General features: G+C 36.7%; 1 protein-coding gene across 2 annotated transcripts in view; it reads left to right on the forward strand.

The window, feature by feature from the left end:
* The window catches only part of LOC309512702 (transmembrane protein 132C), a 328,786-nt gene that overhangs the window by 283,807 nt on the left and 20,031 nt on the right, over nt 1-24,948 (forward strand). For both annotated transcript variants that reach the window (XM_082188408.1, XM_082188409.1), the window contains exons 5-6: nt 12,253-12,396; nt 23,739-23,947. In XM_082188408.1, coding sequence (XP_082044534.1) covers nt 12,253-12,396; nt 23,739-23,947 — 353 coding nt within the window. The remainder of the gene's footprint in view (nt 1-12,252; nt 12,397-23,738; nt 23,948-24,948) is intronic.

The raw sequence follows: 24,948 nt of genomic DNA on the forward strand, positions 1-24,948 counted from the left end.
TTTGAATAATAGGAATGTATAATTTTCTATGTGTATGCCAGGTTAAAGAGATGTGCGTTTTAGTCTTGATTTAAACTGACAGAGTGTGTCTGGTTCCTGGACAATTTTAGGAAGACTGTTCCAGAGTTTTGGTGCTAAATAGTAACGGTTCACAAAATTCACGGTTCGGTTCGATACGATACACTTGTGTCACGGTTCGGTACGGTTCGGTTCGGTACGTTTTCCATAGGCTACCGCAAAAATAAATAAATGCCAGAGAAATTTCCTTGAATTAATTTTTTTTTATTATTATTTTATTTAATGAAACTAACATCATAAAGTATGATTCTTTTATTTATTTATTTTTGTTGCTTTTTTTACTGAGCAATAATGGAGCTATACTTGACTCTTCTTATGAGCATATAAAACAAAACAGCTCCTTGGACAAAATGAAACGTAATATTGTAGTAGTAGGCTAGCTTTAAACAAAGGTTTATTTTAGTTCAGATTAACATTTGAGGGCAGCAATTGTATTCATAATGTCAAAATAAAACAGACGTAATGTTACTTGAAAGCATTATAGCCCACTATTCCTGACACACTTCCATACCTTGCAGTTAGTGTTACTACAGCAAATCCATTCCACAGTGAATGTTGCTGATCTGTGGACACCGGCGAGTTCATTCATGGCACGATGTTTCTTCCTGGTTTCCACGTCAGCGCTGTTTGATCCGTTAATAACAGAGAAATGTGCATGTTTCTCACTAGATCTCGCAGCGATGTTATTACTTCAGTGGCAAATTCAAAAAGCATTTGAAATTCAAATGCTTTCTTTACTGGTCTGGATCTCTTAGCGCTGTGTGGTGTTGCTTGATCAGGCTCGCGCATAGGGCTCGCGAGTCCCGCTTCACAGGTCAAAACTGATAAACGGTCCACACAAACACAATAAGAGTAGCTCAGTTTCGTTCCTTACATTGCATTTGCCAGTTGATGTTGTGGTCGCGCCAGCCTCTATGAGCGCGCTTGCCACCCGCGACGCGCCTTCATTTGAAATAACGAAATTTTGGTCGGCAGAAAAAATGGTCCAACGAACCGTTCGGTACGTAATGCGTACCGAAAACCGAACCGAAAGCCTCGTACCGAACGGTTCGATACGAATACCCGTATCGTTACACCCCTAGGATCTACCGCCAGCAGTCGATTTTAATATTCTAGGTATTATCAACTGGCCAGAGTTTTGAGATCGCAATAGACATGATGAAGGACTATAATGCTTTAAGAGCTCGCTCAAGTACTGCAGAGCTAAACCATTAAGTACTTTGTGAGTAATCAGCAATTTTTTAAAATGTACACAATGATTAATAGGGAGCCAATGCAGTGTTGACAGAACCGGGCTAATATGGTCATACTTCCTGGTCTGGTAAGAACTCGAGCTGCTGCGTTTCGGACCAGTTGTAGTTTGTTTATTATGCGTGCAGGCCAACCACCCATAAGAGCTTTACAATAATCTAGCCTTGAGGTCATGAACGCATGAACTAACTGTTCCGCATTTTTCATTGAAAGCAAATATCGTAATTTAGATATATTTTTAAGATGGAAGAATGCGGTTTTACAGATGCTAGAAACGTGGCTTTCAAATGAAAGATTGGTATCTAAGAGCACACCCAGGTTCCCAACCGACAACGAAGACTTTACAGAGCTGCCATCAATTGTTAGACAGTATTCTAGGTTAGTACATGCTGTGGTTTTTTAGAAACTCAGTTTTTTTAGAATTAAGTGAAGTGGGTATCTATAAAAAGAATTGCATGCAACAATGCTCAGAGAACACGGCACAGCTTGAAAGGAGCATGCCACAAAAATTGGCCCCAATAATTCAATTATTCCTTCGAACAAAGAAACAGGGGAGTGAGACAGAGCAGTACGGTGCTGCAGTACGAGAAAATCCCTCTGCTTTGTGGTAAATTAAGATCGTCACGTTGGATCGCTTTTTAATACACCACATTTCTGTAATTATGTTATATTTCATGCCCTCGTATTTCATTATAGCAGGATTTATATGTTAACGGAGCAAAGATAGCCATGAAGTGGCCGGGATGAAGGAAGGATGGACAAATGGAGGGTAGCAAAGAGAGATGAAGGAAGATGGAGCATCTGTTTTTCATGCCGGTCAGATTACAGGGGCTGACACCATAAATCTTACTTATTCTCTGATGGAGAAAGGAAGTGGACAGGGAGACACTGACGATGCTCTCCTGAATTCCAAAATGTTCAGTTGGCAGGGAAACCAGTCTAGCAGACTCAGTCACTGCTCAGAGGAAGTGAACACGGTGACATTCAGGCTGTGGGTCAATTTGAGAAATTCAGTTCTGACTCAAATCTCTGTGTTTGCAAGTTATTTCCTGGACATCACAGACCTCAGAACTACTAGTTTAGTTCAGTTTCAAAAACATACTTCCATTTTAAGGAGAATTCTATATTTATGTATTCAAATATTAGAAATGCCCATGCATTAAAACCGTAGTGAGTGAAATTCTAATTAGGAGTTATGATGATGTCTTTTAATACATATTTTGGTCACGTCATCATCATCATCATAATCATATACTTTAGGCTACATTTATTAAGTAACCCATGCAGTATATCAGAGTTCAGAATTCTAAATTTCTAAATGTTTAGTTATTATTATTATTATTTATGATTGTGAATTTGAATTGGCCAAAAACCACATGATTTGAACAGATGTAGATGGATGGATGGATGGATGGATGGATGGATAGATAGTCCCAAATAATGTGTGTGATACTATCAAATTACAATTTAGCATTCTGTTTTGGTACATTCAAATTCAATCCAAATTAATTAATGTAAAAGGCTCTTTCAAATGAATTCTGAAAGGTGTGTAACCCTATCCTGGTATGTCATAGCCCTGTTATAACCCTGTTATAACCCTACTTCCATAGTAGGAAAAAATATATACTGTACTATGGAAGTCAATGGGACCAGAAACTGTCTGGTTACTGACATTCTTCTAAATATCTTCCTTTCTGTTCAGCAGAAGAAAGAAATTCATACAGGTTTGAAACAACATGAGGGTGAGTGTATGATGACAGAATTTTCATTTTAAAGTGGAGTATCCCTTTAACTAAAGTTAAAAAAGTTCAATCATAATCAACCACCCCTTCAAGATTAAAGTCTAGTTTAAAATAATCAAGGCATGATCACAACATTATTTATTCATATTAATTTATATCCATCAATATAACAATATAGTATATTATAAAAGTACAGTACACATCATCATAATAAATAATATGCATTATTTAACACACATTTATGAACTTTACCTGCATTTATTTTATTTTATTTTGTCATTTATAAGCAACAAACAATGTTTTCATTCACGTTTATGAACATATATTTTATGTAAAATAAGTAAATATGTAACGTAAAATTACTCAAATTAATTATTTAATATAAATAAGTCATATTTACCAACATATACACTACTTTTATCTATTTACTTGAAATAAATACAATTGATCACTTTTGATCAATTTAATATGTCCTTATAAGTGTTAAAAAAAGAAAAGAAAGTGCTGTTTAGTTTAGTGTTTTGGTTTCCTGTTTGCTATATCCTTTCAGTTTAGCGTTCTCCTCACCCTTGTTAGTTAATGATTACATTTACCTGTCATCTAATTAGTTCCCTTGTTATCTCTGTGTATAAGAACTCCGTTTTGTTCAGTTCTTGTTTTGTAATCATAAGTATTGTGTGTGGAAAGAGTTTGTTTCTCCTATGATTCTCCTACGTGTTTCTGTTGTTGGATTTAGACTGAATTCCTGTGTTCTCTTTTTGGAATGCATCACCACACGTGACACATTTAAACAATTGAGTGTATTTTTCAAATGTGTAAAAATTACCTAAACTTAGAAACATTCAGCTGCATTTATAAGCAATAAGCAATATTTAACTACACAAATTTGAACATTGAAACATTTTAATGCAGTAGAGACAGATGTCCATAAATATTTTAGAGCGATGATGCAATCAACTCAATGAGTTTGAATCAAATTATTGAAATAAATAGTTTGAGCTGATTTTGTGTAAATGAATGAACTTATTACCAAGTTATGCTGTTTTTTTTGTTTTAGTTTTTTTAGGAAACTAGATTGCCAAATAAGAAGTACAAAAGTACAAAGTCGCAACGTTTAAAGTGTTGCTTAAATTGTAATTTCTCTGAATTTCAACCCACTGTTTGTTACAATGTCGGTAGTATAGGTAAATTAATAATATTTAACTTATTTTGGCCTTGGACGGCAACATGCCCAGTGCTTTATGGCTGTTTAAGTTTTCCTACCTATTTGGCTAAATGGAAGACAACAGCCTTCTTTCTGTTTTCTCTAGTCAGGTAGCACTGATTTCAAAAATGATTTCGCCTTTTCTACTGTACAAGTGGCCATGTTTTATTGAAAGCCCATTTTTGCTAGCGGTGAAGCACCCCTTTAATTGTACATTTCCAACACAATGATCAAAACACTTTGAATAGTGGAATGTGTAATGCTCAGCCCTATTTAGATTGCATGCAATTCCTTTCGTGTATCTCAGGTCATTGACATTAACCTTTCAGGCAGCAGGCCAGAAAAGCCTCTTTGTCAAGGTCCCTAAAATGGCCAAAAGCAGCCATAAGAGGCAGAACTCAGCATCTGACTGCGATGTCCTTGAGAATGAGCTTGTTTCATAAATTCCTCCATTAGCTCCTGGGCTTGCCCTGCAGCATGCTTTCTATCTAGCCCATTAAAGCCCATCGGGGGACAAGCCTGTAAACAGTCCAGCCCCACAACTTTGATAATGGCCGTGTCTGTGTCCAATTGCAGTGGCCGTCTCAGCCCTCTTCCCTCTCTACTGACGTCCCACTGCGGCTTATTACCAGCATGCAGTGATCTCCTTCTTGCTAGCAGCTAATGCCCTGCTGCTCACATTTATCCTGCTGTGAGGCTCCTAACCCCAAACAAGTAGACGAGCGATCCACGCACACATAGACATGTCCACATGTTCTGGCTTTCTCCCAAGTTCCAGAGCTATTTAGCCCGTCGATGGCAATGATTTTAGCAGGAGGGCAGAGGGAGGCTTGGGGGCATTCAGGGCAGAGAGCATAAAGAGAGAGAGAGGCTGCGGATGAAGCGTTTAGTGATGGATGAGTCAGGGATTTCCCTTAAAGTGTTCTTATTGTGGGCTAAAGTGAAAGGAACACACCAGAGTTCTAAAGGGTTTAACCTCCATACAAGTGTGTGTGTTGGTGTGTGGGAACAGTATACAGTATTTACTGTACATTTATTTTTATGAGATATATAAATGTTTTATTAACATGCATATGTTTTATGTATTTGAGAAGCTGAGCGGACTGTCTTAGTCTAGCATTTGTCGCTGAGTCATAACCAATACTGTCTTGAATAGCCTGTGCGAAGCACTTCATCTTTTATAACATGAGATTTTGGCCAAATGACCGAAAAAATGTGTGAGCCCACAGAGCTACATTAAACTTTATAACCTGTAAGTTGATGAAAACATAACCTGATGCACTTACTGCCTCAGATGTGGCCATTCTAATGACTGACAAAACATTTATGTCTGACATTTGCTGGTCAAAAACCTAGTACCATTTCAGTTTGATTTTGCTAAAATGTTAATAATATAACTAGATAGTAAAGTTCGTAGACAAACTTTAAGTTGACAGAAAATTTGAAAAAGTTGTAAAATGTTCTAGCATGGTTTAACATGATTTACCATGTTTCTAGTATGGTTTACCACATTGCTAGCATGATTTAGCATGTTTTAACATGACCATGGATGGATGGATGGATGGATGGATAGATCATCAAGATTAGTAGAAAGAAAGAAAGAAAGAAAGAGAAAAATTTGTTAGAAAGAAAGAAATATTAGAAAGAAAGAAAGAAAGAAAGAAAGAAAGAAAGAAAGAAAGAAAGAAAGAAAGAAAGAAAGAAAGAAAGAAAGAAAGAAAGAAAGAAAGAAAGAAAAGTTAGAAAGAAAGAAAGAAAAGTTAGAAAGAAAGAAAGAAAAGTTAGAAAGAAAGAAAGAAAAGTTAGAAAGAAAGAAATATTAGTTATTAGAAAGAAGATAGATAGCTTAAAGCTTCAATGAGTATCAAGGGCTTCTGGCAGTTAAACAGAGTTCAAACAGTCTTGGACATTTTCTCAATTAAAGTCTATGGGATTTTTATGATTTTTAATATACATTTTTAAGAAAACAAAGTCAAATCAGTCTAAAAATATATAGCACACAAAAGCCCTATTCGGACGGGACTAGTTTAACATTGAGAGGTGAGGTAGAAGCAGCGTAATACGCAGGGAGGTAACGGCGGTGCGTCATTCAAGTTACTCCTCCCACTTCTGCAAGTTTTACTGAGATATCTTATCCCGTGCGAATTGGCCATTATTATTACAGACGCCCTGTGGTAAAATTACATTACCCCATCTCTCCATGTTAAACTAGTCCCGTCCGAATAGGGCTTTAGTCAGAACAGTCTGAAGGTCTGACCGGAGTTTGGTGGTCGTATAGCTTTAACGGTCTAGAAGGAGATACAGTCTAAAATTTGGTTCAGAATAATAACTAAATGTGCACATAAATTAATTTATTTTATACCCCCCCATGGATGAAATTCTACGAAATTTAGCATACCCCCAGAGGATGTCAAGTTAATCATACACATGAAATATGGTGCAGTTCTGAACATCTCAACTGAAGATAGGGGCGATTAAAGCAGAATAATATTGCATTTTCATTTTTTATGGGAGGGGCGCAAATCACAAATGAGTGATTATGGGCTAGGTTGATGTGGGCCCTTAAGACCAACATACCATAAAAATGTCTTCATCCTCGGTGCCACGGTTCAGGTAGTTATTTAGGAAAAACTGCATTTTTTGGGTTTGGGGGGGCCCAGCGCGGGGGGGGAGTGGCCCCCGGGGACCAAACGAAATTTTTCCGTAAAAGTCTAGTGGGGCTACATGCCCACCAAATTTCATGTTCCCCGGTGTTTCGGTGTCCCTGGTATCGTTGACGAAAAATTCAGTAGATGACAAAAAAAAAAAAAAAAAAACTTTGACAATCCCTATATGACCGCTTTCGCTAGCTACGCTAGCGGCGGTCATAATAATAATACGTTTTATATAGTAGATCAGTAAGTTGGCTTTTTCAAGCCATCAATAACTCCTACGGTAGTCAAGTGAGGGTGTGGCCAATTGGGGAAAGGGACACAGTTTTGAGACTGCGAGATATTTGATCGTCTCCGATTTCCTTTTATTTGTTTTCCAAATTTACGATTGTTTTCAAAATAAATAAACAAAGTTTATGGAACTTTGCGTCTGTATTTCCTCGACAGAAAGATGGTCACTACAACACATGCAAGTATCTGACCATATATAAAGCCACAATATTAACTTTGACAATACAGTGTTTAACTACAGTATTTAAAACTTGCAATGTTTTTTCCCCCCTTTTCCTGAAAAGTAGTGTTTTTGGAGAAACCAGGTTTCTTGTTATTATCAATGTTGAAAACATTAGTGCCGCTTAATATTTTTTTTGTGGAAGCCGTGATCATTTTTATTGTAATAATAGGTTTTACTTGATTAATACATCACAATATTTTTCATTAAATTGAAACTTTTGATCAAAATAGAATAAAGAAAATTCGAAAACAAAATGAACATGAATGCATTTTTAAGAACTTGACATGCTTTTTTCACATTAAACTTTTGCAATAATGATCCCAATAATGGCCATGTTTGAAAATGAAATATTTGTAACTTTATTTTTCAGTTTTATTATCCACGAAGAAAGAGACTATGGAGTAATACAAGACATGAAACTGATCTGATCAGAGTCAAGTGTTCTGGAGAGCCATTTTTTGTGTGTACATGTTTAGCTAGTCTTATGAGAGCCAAATTTAAAATTATTCTCAAAGATACAGTAAAACAAATAAAAGCAGGACATTTGAAGTTGTCCCCCCTATTTGAAATGCACATAAATCAGCCAAATCTTGTTTTGCTTTAAATCCAATAATGTCACAAGGTTTGTTTGAGGGTTATGTTTGAGAGTAGGTTATGATGTTATTTTAGCATGAACACCATTGCATTTAAGAGAGGTTCTCATTGATATAATTTGAAAGGTCTGTGTGTGTGTATCTGAACTTACTTAGCCATACCCTGAGGACAGATTTGCTGAAACAATGTCACCAAAAGTTAGCTAAATATGACACAACCTCCTTTTGGGCTGGCCTCAAAGATAAAAGTGGCTCATAAATAAACTAATACAATTTTTACATTTAGTTTTCTTTTAGCAAAAGAGATGTTGCAAGCATTTTCCATTTGCGGCCGTCCACATTAAAGCATTTATTTACTCTGAGACAAATTCTGTCCCAAGTATAAAATGCCTTCACAGATTTCAATGCTCTCTTTCACTGTCTTTAAATTATTCAGCACACAAAAACATCTCAAACATTTATAAGTCCATTCTTAGAGGGATGCGTGAGAAGTGGCACCTCCCTGTTTGGCATAAAGGACTTAGTCAAGATGCAATGAAGCATGAAGACTCCACAGTCTCTTTAACCGGGATACACACTAACATGATCCAGGAATTAAACCGAAAAAGACAGTCTTCCAGTAATAGCATTACAGAAATGACATGGAATCAAGCCTGTAAAGATCAGATCGGCTTAAAAATATATATAATATGGAGGGGGGAAAACCAAAGCTGTCAGGACAAAATATATGTTTTTTAGTTTTTTTTTCTCATTCGTTTCTAAAATATGAAAAGGAAGAACTACTGAAGGCAAGATAGAGATACAGAAAGTGGTGCTTGTGGTAATGGGAATAATAAGGCAGAGAGTTGGTGAGATAGCGGTAAGCTGAGCATGTCATTATGCATTCATTGAGATTAGGTTATGTCATCTCTTGCTCTCTTATAAAAGAGCGAAATAAAGAGAAAGAAATGAGGATGGAAAGATGGTGCTTACAGTGAATGAATACCGTCTGATTGCAGTAATCGTGCTGCCGCTGTTGGACATTGAGGGCAAGCAGATTGGTTAATTGAAAGTGATCTGCTAATGAGGTAAATTGACTATGTTGCTAATGTCTGCCTGTCTCTCAGGGATGGCACAATGGGGGCTGAGTTTCTCACGCTGACTGTAATGGTCTCAATTATGTGGTTGTCTGAAACAGTGTGACTCTGTGGCTGAAAGGTTAAGGACTCGGTCTGTTTCTCTTCTAATGAACCCCCTCCCTGAACTGTCAAACCCATTGCCCCGCTGCCTCCTTCCTCAGTTCTTTGACTCCTCTTCTGCTCCTTTTAAGCTTTTTTTTTTTTTTTTACCTCTTTTACTTTGTCACATTCTTTCTATCATACATTCAGGGGGGTATATGGTTAAATGTAGAAAGGAAGGAATATGAAAGAAGAAATGAATGTGGGAATGAAGAATGGAGGCAGGATATAAAGAATGAAGAAAAAATAAGGAGGGTTGAATGAATTATGGATAATGGATTGAATGTGTAGAAAGATTGAAACAGTGAGTAGCCCCTTTCACACAGCGCTTTGAACCCGGCAAATTGCCGGCAAATTGCCAGAGCGCCTTCTGTGTGAACGCAAACTCGACCCGGGATTTATGCCGGGATCGATGCCGGGTCGGGACCTAGTAACATTGCCGTGTTCAGTCCCGGAACGCGCGCTGTGTGAACAAAAGCCGTAATAATGCCGTGTCGTAGTGATGACGCTGAAGCGCGGGATCGTTCTCCAGCTGTGAAACGGTACGTAAAGCGCAATTTTATGATCGAATTAGAGAAAAAAATGCACAAGCGTGGTTTCTCGAGAGAGAGATCGCAGCTCATAAGCAAACTTAAGACGCTGCTGAGATTACAAGTCACATCGATGTCACGTGTCTTTACGGCATTTTTACGGGTTGTGTGTGAACGCACTCTCTGATTCCGGAAAATCACTGGCAGTGTGAATGAACCAAAATCAAACGAACCCGGGTCAAATCCCGGGTCACTTTATCCGTGTATTTTCCAGAATCTCTGTGTGAAAGGGGCTAGTGAGTGTAGGTTTGAGTGAGTGAGTGAGTGAGTGAGTGAGTGAGTGAGTGAGTGAGTGAGTGAGTGAGTGAGTGAGTGAGTGAGTGAGTGAGTGAGTGAGTGAGTGAGTGAGTGAGTGAGTGAGTGAGTGTTTCAGTCAGTCAGTGTATGTTTCAGTCAGTCAGTGAGTGTGAGTGAGTGTATGTTTCAGTGAGTGTTTCAGTCAGTCAGTCAGTGAGTGTGAGTGAGTGTATGTTTCAGTCAGTCAGTGAGTGTGAGTGAGTGTATGTTTCAGTGAGTGTATGTTTCAGTGAGTGTATGTTTCAGTGAGTGTATGTTTCAGTGAGTGAGTGAGTGTTTCAGTGAGTGAGTGGGTGGGAAGGAGAATGGAAAGCAGTGAATGAAAGAACAAAATAGAGAAGGATGGATGGAGGAGTCACTGATTGAGTGAGTGAATGATGGATGGAATGAAAGAACAAATGAATGAGAGAAGGAAGTAGTGAGGGATGGATGGATGGAGATGATGGATGGATGGGAGAATGGAAAAGAGTGAATGAAAGAACAAATGAGAGAATGGATGGAGGAGTCACTGATTGAGTGAAGGGTGGATGGATAGAAAGGAGTGAATGAAATAACAATTGAATGAGAGAAGGACGTAGGGAGGGAGGGAGGGATGGGGAAAGATAGAAAAGTGAATGAAAATAAAATGAGGTTAAGTAGGATGGAGGAAGCAAATAACGAAAGACGGAAAGAAAGGACGGCTTAAGAATGAAGGATACGATGTGGGGAAGGATTAAAACAATAAATGAAGGATTTGATATAAAGGAATAATTGAATGAACAAACTAATCTAGGAAAGACTGAAATGATTAATGGAAAGGATAGATGAAATGAAAAGGGAGTGACACAGAGAATGAATGAATGAATAAATAAATAAATAAATAAATGGCAAGAAAGAAGGAAAGAACAGATGAACGATTTAAATGAAATAAATGAAGGATAAAAAATGAAGGATGGAATGACTGGACCAATGAATGGGTTGAGTGAATGTATGAAAGAAAGAAAGAGAGAGATATACAGAAATCTTTATATAGAAATAAATAATGAATAACTGTGAAGGATGGATGTAGATAAGAATTAAACCAATGAATGAAAGTTGAATGGTAAGAAGGAGTGAATGAACGTAGTAAAGTCTGAAATAATGAATGGTGGATGGATGGAAAGAAGAAAAGAATGAATGAAAGAAAGAATAAAGGAATGAATGATGGACAGATACAATAATTAACTACAGAAGAGATATGGAAAAATAAGAAAATAGAAATGAATGAATGATGGGTGGGTGGATGGGGAAGAGGAGTGAGTGAAAGCATGGATCAATAAATAGGAAAAAGGAAAGAATGAAGGAATAATAAATAAGGAATAGAAGGAAGGAAAGATCAGATAAGTTTAAAAATGGAAAAGGGGAGGATGAAAAGAAGCAAGGAATGACAACTGAATGAATGAATGAATAAATGTACAGTAGAATGGAAATAATGAAGGAATTAATTAATGAATGATGGATGAATAGAAATTAAGGAATGAAGGACAGGTGGTTTGATGATGAAAAGAAGGAACGAGTGAATGAAAGAACCAGAGAATTAATGAATAATGAAAAAAGAAATGAGGAAGGAGGAGGAATAAACGATGGAAGAAAGGAACAGATAAGATAATGAATTAGTTATAGAAGGAGGGTGAATGGATGGAAATCAAGGAAGAAGAAGGGAATAGAAACAAATGAAGGATTGAATCAATGAATGAATAAGTGATTAAAAGTGAGTGAAAGAACGAATGAATGGAAGGAGGAATAAATGATGGAAAGAAGGGAAAGAATGACCTAAATGAATTCTGAAAGGAGGATAAATATAAAGGAATTAACAAACAAGTGAACAAACATGTTAATGACTGAAGTATGGAAAGAATGAAGGAAGAAAAGAAAGAAAAAAGACAAATAAATTAAGGACTGAACCGGTAATTATTTAGTGACGCTTAGGGTAAAGAAATGACTTACTGCAGTATCTCCTATATGTGGCCTGACTAGAACAATGCAAGGCAATTATTTATTACCTGCACTGTAAAAATGCTATCATTTTATAGAGGCATAAATGAAGGAAGGCAAGAATGAGTGATGGAAGGCTGTTTGCTGTGTCTGTGCTGGCAGGAAACGGAGATCCTGAACACCGCAGTGCTGACCGGGAAGACGGTGGCAGTGCCAGTGAAGGTGGTGACGGTGGGCACAGACGGGACGGTTACAGACGTGTCAGACGCTGTGCTCTGCCAGTCCACTGATGAAGACGTGGTGAAGGTCAGTGTGTTCTTCCCTCCTTTAATCACAATCATTCACTCAAACGAACAAATGAACCAAAGCATGCTGCGTCATGCTGACTTTTAATCAAAATCAAAGCATTCAAACGAAGCTCACAATACATTTCATTCATACTTAATGAAGTTTTTCCAATGATTAGTAGAGTTAATAATTATTCATCATGTAAGGACACAGACACTAATTGCAAATGCTTCAAGAATCAATCTAAACTGTTTGAAAGTTCTTTTCATGTCTTGGCTAAATTAAAATGTTCTCCTCCCTGTCTGTTCGCACTCTGACACTCGTTCAGTGGAGATCCATTTCTCAATTTCTTAATCACCACGTTACAAAAATCTGACAAGATGTCATGCGATATCCTTTGTGAAAAAGAAGTACACTTTAGCATAGTTTTAAAAGAGTACTTATTATGGAAATAATAGACTTTAAAAGAATATCCTTCCAATGAGTGCAAACTGAATGTAATGGGGATGGTTCACCCAAAAATGAAAATTTACTCGCCCTCAAGTTGTTCCAAAACTGTATGAATTTCTGCTGAACACAAAATAGATATTCAAAAAGATATTTTGAAGAATGTCGGTAACCAGACAGTTGACGGACCCCATTGACTTCCAAGTATGGGGAAAAAAATACTATGGAAGTTAATGGGGTCCATCAACTGTTTGGTTACCGACATTCTTCAAAAAATCTTCTTTTGTGTTCAGCAGAAGAAAGAAATGAATATAGTTTTGGAACATCTTGAGGGTGAGCAAATAATGACAGAATTCTTATTTTTTGGTGAACTATTCCTTTAATTGTATATTAATTGCTATTAAATGACAATGCATTTTAGTTTGAAATAATATGATATGCAATTAACTGAATTTTGGAGTGCTGTTTGACACAAGTAGGACTTAAGTACACTATTAATATACATACCTACAAATATGGTTAAAGTGCACTGCTGAATGTACTGGCAAGCATTTATGGTAACTAAAATATACTTTAATGTCATTTCTGTTGAAACTTGTCGTATATTTAAATATATTTGTAGGCTAATTACTCATTTGTAATGATGACATTGCAAATTAGTAAATTTAGTACTACACAGTTTTTTTTTTTTTACTTTTAGTGCATTCAGTAAAATGAAGCACATCTCTTTTTCACAAATGGAAGTTCACTGACCATTATGTTCATTTCTTCAATTCTTGTTTTTTTTGGATTACTTTTCAATGCCTCCAGCTGGATCTCGGCCACGTATGAGCTCAAATTCAATCATAGCGTATATAATTATGATATGTTTGATTACGCATGAGACGAAATCTGCTGAAGCTTGTTTCTAAACAAGATTGGATTGTAAAAAAAAAAAAAATTTCTGGAGATGATAATTTGTGTTTGACAGGCCTATTAAGTTGAGGTTGTTTAGACATGAAATTCTCTCATTTTAAATGACCCAAAAGACTTGTACGCAATCAGCTTCCACTGTGGGAGTGATTTAATGCCAGCGTTATTCGTGAGAATGTTTTTAATTGCTAATTGAAATGTGTTTCTTCACAGTTAAAAACACAGCTGTGCTTCAGCTAAAACTCTTAAAAGCATTAAAGGCTTTGGTCGTGTGCAAATGATCAAAACGGTGTATATGTTTACATAGACCGCAGTAATCCAACATTCAGCCTAACATTTCATTCATATTCATGAAAAAAAAGTTTTAGCTTTTCCTGATTCATACTGTAGCTGAAGATGTGCAAATGACTTCAGATTCGCTGTGTAAACAGAATGTGTGCAGTTAGGAGCTATTTCTACCTGATATGACCCTTAAAAAGACTGTTGGCTTAATCTAATGTAGTCAGGCTGATTCACTCATTAAATAACCAGGTAATACAACAAGATCATTCAGATATCACCACATGAAGCACATATTTAAGCTTCAGTAAGAGTTTCCCTCCAGTTTAACTTTGAACTGTTAACTTTACCATTGTCAGACGGGGGAGTGTTTGTGAAACCGGTAATTATTTAGTGACGCTTAGGGTAAAGAAATTACACACTGCAGTATCTCCTATATGTGGCCTGACTAGAACAATGCAAGGCAATTATTTATTACCTGCACTGTAAAAAAATGCTATAATTTACAGCAAAATGCTGTTTTTTGCAAGGAATGTATTAGGTACACTTTACTAGTACCGGGTTGGACCCCCTTTTGCCTTCAGAACTTCCTTAATTATTCTGGTGGTGCCGTAATTCTTCAACAAGGTGCTGTATTATTTTATTATTATCATTTTATTATTATTTTGAGTGACAGATTTTGGTCCATACTGACATTATAGCATCACGCAGTTGCTGCAGATTTGTCGGCTGCACATCCCAAAGGTGCTCTATTGGATTGAGATCTGGTGAAGAGCCGTTTGAGTTTAGTGAACTCATTGACATGTTCAAGAAACCAGTTTGAGATGATTTGATCTTTGTGACATGGCGTGTTATCCTGCTGGAAGTAGCCATTAGAAGATGGGAACGCTGTGGAAGGGATAAACATGGTCAGCGTCAAGTTCAGTTGGTTCTAAGGGGCCTAAAATGTATGATAAGAAAATATCCCTCACACCATGACACCACCAGCAGCCTGAACCCGTTGACATAAAGCAGGATAGATCCATGCTTTCATGATGTTTACTCTAAATTCTGACTATACCATCTGAATATCAGAGCAGAAATCGGGATTCATCAGACCAGGAAACGGTTTTCCAATCTTCTATTGTCCAGTTTTGGTGACTTGTCAACCCATGCGAATTGTAGCCTCAGTGTCCTGTTCTTAGCTGACAGGAGTGTGTGTGTTCTTCTGCTGATGTTGCCCATCTGCTTTATGGTTTGACCGGTTGTGCATTTAGAGATGGAATGTGATTGGCTGATTAGATATTTGCGTTAACAAGCAATTGAACAGTAGCTAGACAAATCACGGTAAAAAAAAAAAAAGAAAAAAAAAAGAAAAAAAACACCTAAACACAACTCAAAGTCCGATTTTAACATTATTTCAGTAGCTCATTTGCTTTTACATTGATAACAAAGGCTTGCTATGGAGACTGAGGCATAGAATAAAACAGTGCAATTACTCAATCAAACCTCAGCTGACCGTGTGAAAATATCTCTATGAAACATGAGCAGAATGACAAATCATTTTACTGAAGGGGATTAATGCTAACAAGTGTGACAATGTAGCTTAATAATGGATCTCTGGGCGTACACACTAATGCATAATGGATTTGCTTTGACTTTAGTGGGTTAGAAAGATAACCATTTTGATATGAATTTTCGATTTCCTTGGAGAGTCCTATGTGTGCGTGTGAAAGAACTTGATAATAAAAGAAGGAACTAGTTGATATAAAGAGTGAGACAGATTTGAAAATAGTTTGTTCCCCCGGAGATTGAAAAGTAAAAGCAATTTTCTTCCTATAATCATGACCACCAATTTGGATATTGGATCATTATCTACCATTGTGGATCATTTTCTCCCAGTTAATTTGAAACATAAAGCCATCAGCCTGTCAGTAGTCACAACAATAGATAATTAAAGAAAACAAATGTAATGCATAATAGACTAAATTACACAATCTCTTTAGCTAAAACTGTGGTGGCAAAATGCTGAATGGCTATAATGTGCTGCATCACATGATGTTCTTACATGCTAAATAGAAAACATTAGCATTTTATCTTTATTACTGAATTTAGCAGGGCTACAACTGGTGAAAGCACACTAGTTATGCATTCATGTGTTGTTGTTTTTTTTCCGCTAAGCTTTTTTTGAAATGCTGACTAAAATACTAAGAGGAAACCTTTATTTCAAATAAAAAAGTGAAGCAGTTGTTTGCTGACATGAGGTCACATGTATTGCAGATTTCTAGACATTCTGGTGGCTTTGTTTGATCAGTTTTACTGATGTTATCAACTTCAATAGCAGTCTGTGACTGTTCTTACTAGAAACACAACTCAATAGGTCATAACTGCAGACTGTAAATACGTCAATTCTGCTTTTGTCGCAAATTGTGAGAATGTTGGCAAGTAAGGTCATCCTGACAACAACTTTAAATCAAAGCGCTTGACGTTCTTTGAATCTTGTCACAAACAGCTGGATCAATTTCCAACTTCTGAGAACTTCAAGAGCAAATAAGATTGTTTGATAGTTGACCTTGATTAAAGTTTGTAATTCTCATTCATCATATTTCAGTTTCAAAATTCTTGAAAGGTATCCACACTTGACATTTGTACTTAGAATAGTTCTTCCTACACTTCCAAACTACAATGTGTTCAGAGCAGGTGCTTATTTTGAGCTGTTTTCCTTTTCCCTGCATATTTTTCTTCATTATAGCCTTTTATTTTTTTTTTATTTTTTTTTTTATCGATTCAAGCAATTTATGATTTATGTAGCATCAAACGGTTGGGATCGGTAAGATTTTTCAAATGTTTTTGAGAGAAGTCTCTTATTCTCACCAAGCCTGTATTTATTCGACCAAAAATACAGTAAAACAGTATTATTGCAGTTTAAAATAACTTTTTATTTTAATATTTCAAAATGTAATATATGCATGTAATGGCAACACTTAATTTTCAGCATCATTACTCCAGTCTTCAGTGTCACGTGATTCAGAAATCATTATAATATGCTGATTTGGTGCTCAAGAAACATTTCTTCTTATTATCAATGTTGAAAACAGTTGTGCCACTTAATATTTTATTGATTCTTTGATGCATAAAAATAACATAATTTATTTGAAATAAATAAAACTGACTGTAAAGACATTTTTAATGTTACAATTTAAGCAGTTTAATGCATTTCTGAATGTTAATTTCTTTTTTCTTTTTTTTTAAAAGTTGCCATTATTGAACCTGGGTAGGGTTTCTAGTTCCATTTCTAGTTTTTACCATGCTTTGCATAAAGAGTAAATGTTAAAATGACATATTATTTTGTGCTTTTGAGCAAGAGGTTTAAAGTTCCATTATGTTGTGTTTTAGGTCCGGGACCCCCCATAAGCATCAAGGGACCCCCCATAAGGCCCCAAAAAAATGACCTTGGGGGGTCCCCTGGTTTTTCATTAAAACTAAAATAGAAACAATATTTGACATAGCCCTATCTATTTTTTATCAAAGTATTGCGCTGCCGCTCCCATAAAAAGCTACTTCAAATTAGATGTGCGTCTGAAAATATGCTCAAGTGCGCCACACGCTGTTTTCTGAAGGAATTTACAGACTGCGGGCGCGACGTCGCTGTGTGATTGGCTGGCAGAGTGATCCTTCCTCATTATTTTACCTCACGATGACGGTAAGATAATATTTCTTTGTTTTATGATTGTTTGGTACACCTAATTTACTGCTACTGAATAAGTGTTTATCTTAGAATCGGACAGTCACTTTTATTATAATCTTGGTCTGTCAATAGTTGTTTTTTTGGCACGGAGACGAGTGATGTTGAACAGCTTGCTGTCAGGTTAAGGTCGGCTGCAAAAATAACCCTGTCCACGTCTGTTCAGTGCTAAGTTTTCACTGCATGTCTTTAGTAAATCCTGACAGTAGTTTTTTAACGCCAAAAGAGGGTTTGTGCTGGCCCTAGATCTGTGACGCTGCTGCTGCTGTTGATTATAGATAGATACACAGACTAACAGATACACAGTTAGTGTATGCTGCTGCATAAATAGACATACGTACATAAATCCTGAAGCAGGTGGAGCTGGTGGAGGTGGAGGGTTTCAGACTAGCAGCAAACATTGAACCAGACTATTTAAATGTTGAGCAAGCAATCTCATTGGATGCAGGATCAGCGGAAGCCAATCAGCTTGTGCCATGCAGTCATGATGTGATTGCTTGCATATTGCATGTATCAGCCTAAAGGACCTATCAGCCTGTGTCCTCTAGAGTTCCGTGCCTGAACTATATATGTCTGCTGCTTAGTATCAATAAATAGTCAGGTGTACTGGGGGAGAATTTTCAATATAGTATTTCTATATTGAACTTCAAAAGAGCCGGAAAAAACATATTATATGTTCAGTATAAAAATAGAAAAAGCCTCTTAGGTCAAGAGTGCTCTTGTGGGCAACACAACTTAATATAGAAACATAGCTGTTCAGATTTTGAGCAATGATGTGCATAATAAATAGATGTTAGTGGCTGCACACACTGTAATGCACTCTGGAAATAAGCTAGTGAAAAATTGTGAAGGTTGAGTGCAGTATCAGCAGTGTTACATTGGACACATAAAATAATAGTGTCCAACCAAAGTGACATATTTGAATACATTAAAAACTGGAAGACTGCAAAGGATCTGCAGTAAAAACTAAAATGTATTGACCAACCTTTGTGTGAAAATGTGTGTGTATTTTAGTGGGTTTGTGTGTGTATTAGGAATCGATGATTCTTGGGCCATATACCATGATGCTGTATAGAGTATGTGAGAGAGAGAGCGCATAGGGAATGTTATCTGGGATTCTTTCAAAGGGGCCAGTAAGTCGTTTGATGTAAAGCACTATTGGAAGCCAGTCAGGTAAAACTGATGACCGCATAAAAAGGTGAGTTTAGATTACCGGTTCTCCTGAAAGGAGTGACATGAGGAGCTACATTAGTAGTCCAACCGCGTCCAGTAGAGCAGATGAAGTGTTTAATATAAATAGGAGGAAGTAAAAGTTGAATGTACTTTTCTTGGATCTGTTTCACCTTTGATTATAAATAACTTCTTCCTTCAAGAAGACCCACATAGTTGTAGTTTAAGACCTGGCTAATTGTGCTGTCAGACCTGCTCAGTCAAACACGTGTACGGCCCTCTCGTTCCTCAGATGACTGCTTGATTGGATGTGTCTGACAGGTAGTTAATTTTCCAGACTGACTATTCACGGCTGTAACATTGCGGTGGGAGATTCCCCAGTCTGTGACAGTGATTAATGATGACGGCCTATGTGTTGTGTGTTTGTGTGCCTGTGTGTATCCGTAACAATAGATTTGAGTTAGTGATGTTGGAATAGATGAAATGTACCATATTAATCAAAGCAATTACAGTGAACTTGCTGGAATTTACTCGTAGTTTACTTTTTAGTAGAAAGTTAGTTGCAAAAAAGGGCAATAAAAAATATAGTTTCTTATGCTCACCAGACTGGATTTATTGGATCAAAATACAATAATAAAAACAATAATATTGTGAAATATAATTAGTTTAAAATAACTGTTTCTATTTTAATATATTTTAAAATGGTATTTATTCCTGTAATAGAAAAGCAGAATTTTCAGCAGCCATAACTGTCACACGGTCCTTCAGAAATCATTGTAATATTCTAAATTGCCGCTCATGATACATGTGTTTATTTGAAATATACAGTACATTTTTAAACGTAAAATGATTTGACTATATATCTGTTTTAATGAGATCAGCTCCTATTTTTAAGATATAAATCAAAATAATGTGCATACATTTCTCATTAATGTTACTACCAATGACGGCATGTGATTTATTTTAATTTTTGTACTGATTACATTTTTATTTGAATATCCACCATACATATATTATAAATGACATTTGTAAAAAGTCCCATCGTAATTTGATTTATGAACACATTAAGGCCCTGACATACTTGCTGAGGGATAAAAGAAGTTAGAAATACGTGACATCTTGATGCCGTCCACACTGCTGAGAGCGGCGTTTAGATGAATATGTAAAATGTGCTTGTGCTTAACACACAAGAAAAATGACAGCGGTGAGAAAACAGCAGCTAAGAAAGCATTTGATCATAGCGATGTGGATATGTTTGCATGAGCTCTGCAATTCAGCACTCCAGTAAAGACCCAATTGACTTGTTAATTTACTTGTTTATTTAATAGTTTACTTGATTATATCTCTGTCCATCATTTTGCGAACAATTGTTGATAACGGAATGGATCAACCAGTGGATATCACACAAGCATTGTGCAAACTTTGCTCTAGAGTTATGGCGGTGGAGAAGTCTCAGACAAACCCCAGTCAATTATTCAATACAGAAAGTGAAAGTAAAAACATCTGACGCTGCATTAACGGTGTGAATACTCTCAGAGACGATGAGAGCTGAATCTACTTCAACGTGCTGGTAACCCCATAACGGTAGGCTATATAACTGTCTTAATTTATTTTCTTAATACTTCTCTTGTGGCCCATAAGTAGTGAAAAATGAGACGAGAAGTATTCCGTCTTAAATAAGTTCATTTTGAAATGAGGAGTAAGCTAAAATAACTCGTCTTTAATTTTCCTCGAAGCTCGTCGGTTATGGGGTGATGCGCTATAAAATTATTGCGGGGCAAATTAATTGTAATATTAATATTAATTTAATATTAAAAGTAGTAGTAATAATAATAATAATTGAATACATTAATTGGAAACATCAAATCCTCTTGATAAGCCCGCATCAGCACGTCTATCAGCTGATCAACGTCTATCGGCCCCAAACAGCTTTACAGTATTAAAACATGAAAAACATTGTCCGTGTCGCTTTCATTTACAACTTCAATTTCTACTATAAAGCGGCTCTTCAGTGTGTTCTTGTTTTCACGGACGGACGTCTGATCTCAATGGACTGAACAGAATTTCATGTCAAAGAAGGCAGGAACTTTTCAGGAAAGTTCGGTTTGGCAAGCTGTTTCGAATTCCGAAATGAACGCCAAACAAAATTCATTTTGGCTTTTTCATTTTTTTGTTACCTTGAAACAGGTTCACTTTTTTAGCCCAAGAAGACAGTCCAAGCATTTTCGCTCTCAGACTTTGTTGAAGTAACTGAGATAAAGCTATGGAGACAGTGGAAGAGGAAACTCTGACAGCAGACAACTCTATCAATCAGACAAGCATGAAACAAACTCTCACAGCTCTAACAACCCTTAAGTGTTGAAAGCAACACACCATGATGTTCTGATACTGGATAAGATGTCTCACTCAGCTCTGTGAGTGTGTGTAATGTTCAGCCAGAGTCAGGAACAGGACTCTTGATTTTTTTCAGTACATATAATGACATTTTTCAGTAGTCTCTTCCGCGACATTACTCAAGGAGTCTCTTCTTGTTTCTTTGTAACAAATGGTGAGTGAAAAGAGGCGCTTAACTTTCAGAAAATGTTGAATTATAATGGGATCAAAGTTAATATTATACATTTTATATGAGGTTTTCAATCCTGTTACAAAAAAATAGGACACGTTTCATGTCCTTCATGTTTAAATCAAATCTTTCTTAAATGAATTTTAAAATAAATTATATTTTAACTTGTTATAGAGTTGGTTAGTTAGTTGAATCGTTGATAAATGCAGTCAACACTAGCAGATATGGGTACAAATTCTGAAAATGGATTTAGATAATTTACTAAGGCTTCAAATTAAATGATGTTTATTCCTGTTTTTTCCCCCCTGATATGGGAATTTTGTGGGATTTGTGCCTCTAATGCGTTTTTTAAAAGTCAGTGTACTGTAAACATTGCAAGTGGCCACTAGCTTTTTCTAGTTTAAAGAGATCTGGATCTTCTAATTGCTCTACAGGGAGCATGAAATGATTGTGCAGTTCTTAAACCCTGACAGACTGATACTTAATATTCCTTATGAGGGGAAAAAATAGGAACATAATTGTTTTTACAAATAAAAAATAGCCTAGGAGCTCTATTAATATGAAAGGGTTATGCACAAAATTTGGGTTTGCAGCCATGTGTGAGACCGTGTGCATGAGTATGTGTGCTCTTGCTTGCTTTTATCTTTCTGCTGCTGGCCACACTTTGATGGTGTGTTGCTTCTGTAGTTTCCATCCCTGTCAGATCCTGGTTAGAGGAATCAAAGTCCAACCGAGCCAGTCATAGTGATTTGAGACCCGCAACAGAGGGGAACACTGAGCCAAGTAATTTCGCCAACATTTATGAAACGGATGGTTTTGGAATGTGGCCTCATAACTCCTCATAAGAGGATGTGAGTGTGTCTTACGATAGGCGGTTGCATTTACTCATCATTATTAACCAAAATGGTGCCCATTTCTCCATCAGCCATCTGGAAAGGAAAGGTGACTTTTGGTGCCTGGCTCAGCTGGATCCTGCCAATTCATGCAAACTTACACTAACACATAATTGTTGTTTTTTCTGTCACGGTGGGGAATTTTGGGGTCAGTACGATTTTTTCTTTTCTTTTTTTGGTAACTCTTTGGTGAAAGCTGTGGTATGTGATTTCTGAGAATCATTGTTGAGCACTGTTGATATTTAAAATCAGCCCAAAAAGACACACCCCTCCCATCATTGCCCCGCCCCCAAAATGCACAAACACACATGAGTGGATGTCTCTTTATCATAGATGAAGCGAATCAAAATGCTTCACGGAAAATAAAACGAAGGTGACGAACAAACAAGAAGAAATAACAAAAAAATTATCATATAGCGCATATACCATATATATATATATATATATATATATATATATATATATATATATATATATATATATATATATATATATACCAGCTCCAGACAAACAATGACACTCAAAAGTGTTTTCTATTTTGTAATGCCTTTATCAGCCATCTCTCTTTCTACAGTCTTTCTTCAAATTTCCCTTTCTTCTTGCTCACTGTCTCTTCTCCCCCATCATGACTGGACACGCCCCCTACTGCTGATTGGCTAACTTACTGCACCTTTAAGACATTTAATATGATTATCACGTGATTATCCTTGCAGGAACCTTTGGTTAATATCTTTAACACAGAGCAAACACACAGACACACTTGAGTGAGGACATTCCATAAAGTTTTGTTTATTTGTGGACATTTTCATAAATATGACATCAGCAGATGGTGTTGTCAGATCTAGGTTATATAACAGTAAACCTACACACATGCAGTTATACCTTCAATCTTTCGCCTTAGATAACCCGGTGCTGTTTTCATTTTGGGCTTCTGTAGTGCCATATTAAATGTAAGAGAGCCAGTACTGCTTTTATTTTTTCATTCAAAGGTAGAAACCGATAGAACAACTGAAAGTGATGAGAAAGACTGTGGGAGAAAGACTGAGAGATTGTGGGAGCCAAGATTAAAACACACCCCATAAATGGGATATTTAACCGTGACCTAAATCGTCGTGCATGAGTCAAGATGATACTTAGACCAGAACACTAACTTTTCACAGAGAGTCAAGGCCGGCTCTTAAAAAAAATATATATATTTTCTTAATATTGTCAGATTTCACTGTCAATCCATTTCAAATATACCTTGTCTTTTGCTCAGATGCATTGCATTGATTTTGGTAATGTGAAGTTCACTAAGGTGTCTTGAAAAGATCAATTCCCTGGTCTTTTCTCACCTCTCCATCACTGACATGATCTTTTTTTCTTCTCTCAGGTATCAGACAGGTGTGATTACGTCTACGTGAATGGCAAAGAGATGAGAGGACGAGTCAGAATGCTGGTGAACTTCACATATGGTTATCTGAGGGCTCAGTTGGAGGTGAAGGTCTGGATTCCCAAACTGCCCCTGCACATCGAGGTTTCAGATACTGAACTCAATCAGATCAAAGGCTGGAGGATTCCCATAAACAGTAATGCCCAGAGGTACGAATCTTTGCGATGGATTTTGAGAATATTGAGTTATTGGCACCCACATTTTATTCTGCATACGCAGTGAAAACTCAGCAGATTTCCACAGAAATTAAAACACCTGTCACTCTCAAAGTTCTTCAAAAGTTAAGACCTTTAGTGTGTTGATGTTATTTTTCAATCTGTTGTTGCCAGGGTTTTCCTCTGGGGTCTGATATCTGGTATAATATCTGATCATCCTCCATAATGCAGTCACTATTTACATCTCATATCATCACTAAACCAAGGCAACAACTGAAGCGTTTGTATTACATTCCAAAGACCTCCGTATTCAGCCCCACAGTGGAACATGAAACCATATCTGTACCAGCTGGCCCTGATCTGCATGGAATAGAGCGGTTAAGTAACGAGAACGATTTCGCCCGATGGTGGAAAATCGGTTAATGTGTGTGTGGTCCTGGTAAACTCTATGTTGTGGGGACCTAATGTCCTAGTGAACTTTTGGGGATATTTCTTTTTTGTCCACATGATGAAAACACAAGATGTTTTTTTGAAAACATAAAAATGCAGAAAGTTTTCTGTGATGGGTAGGGTTAGGGGATGGAATATACAGTTTGTCCAGTATAAAAATCATTACTGTATATCTAAGTAATGTCCCCATAAAACATGAAAACGTGACAGGTTTCTTATGTAACCCTGTTCTCTGAGAGGGGAACGAGACATCACGTCATGGCTTCGTGTGAGCCATTGAGTTCCAATCGAAAGGGAACTGAGGCTGGAAATCCTGCAGGTAAAAGGAAAAAGTAAGAAAATGCTTCAACGGTTATTTTAAATATGTGTTTGGCACAGAAAAGGAGCACATGAAACATTAAAAATTATCAGATAAATCAAGACAAATTTCAACAATTTACACCGTTAAGTGTATATGTTTTATATATTTACGCCGTAAACCCACAAGTATTTGACTTTATAACTTTTATGGGGAAAATGCACTAAAATCCTCATATCGATTTGTA

This window comes from Leuciscus leuciscus (assembly GCF_965113295.1).
Source record: "Leuciscus leuciscus genome assembly, chromosome: 13".
In the NCBI taxonomy this organism is placed as follows: Eukaryota; Metazoa; Chordata; class Actinopteri; order Cypriniformes; family Leuciscidae; genus Leuciscus; species Leuciscus leuciscus.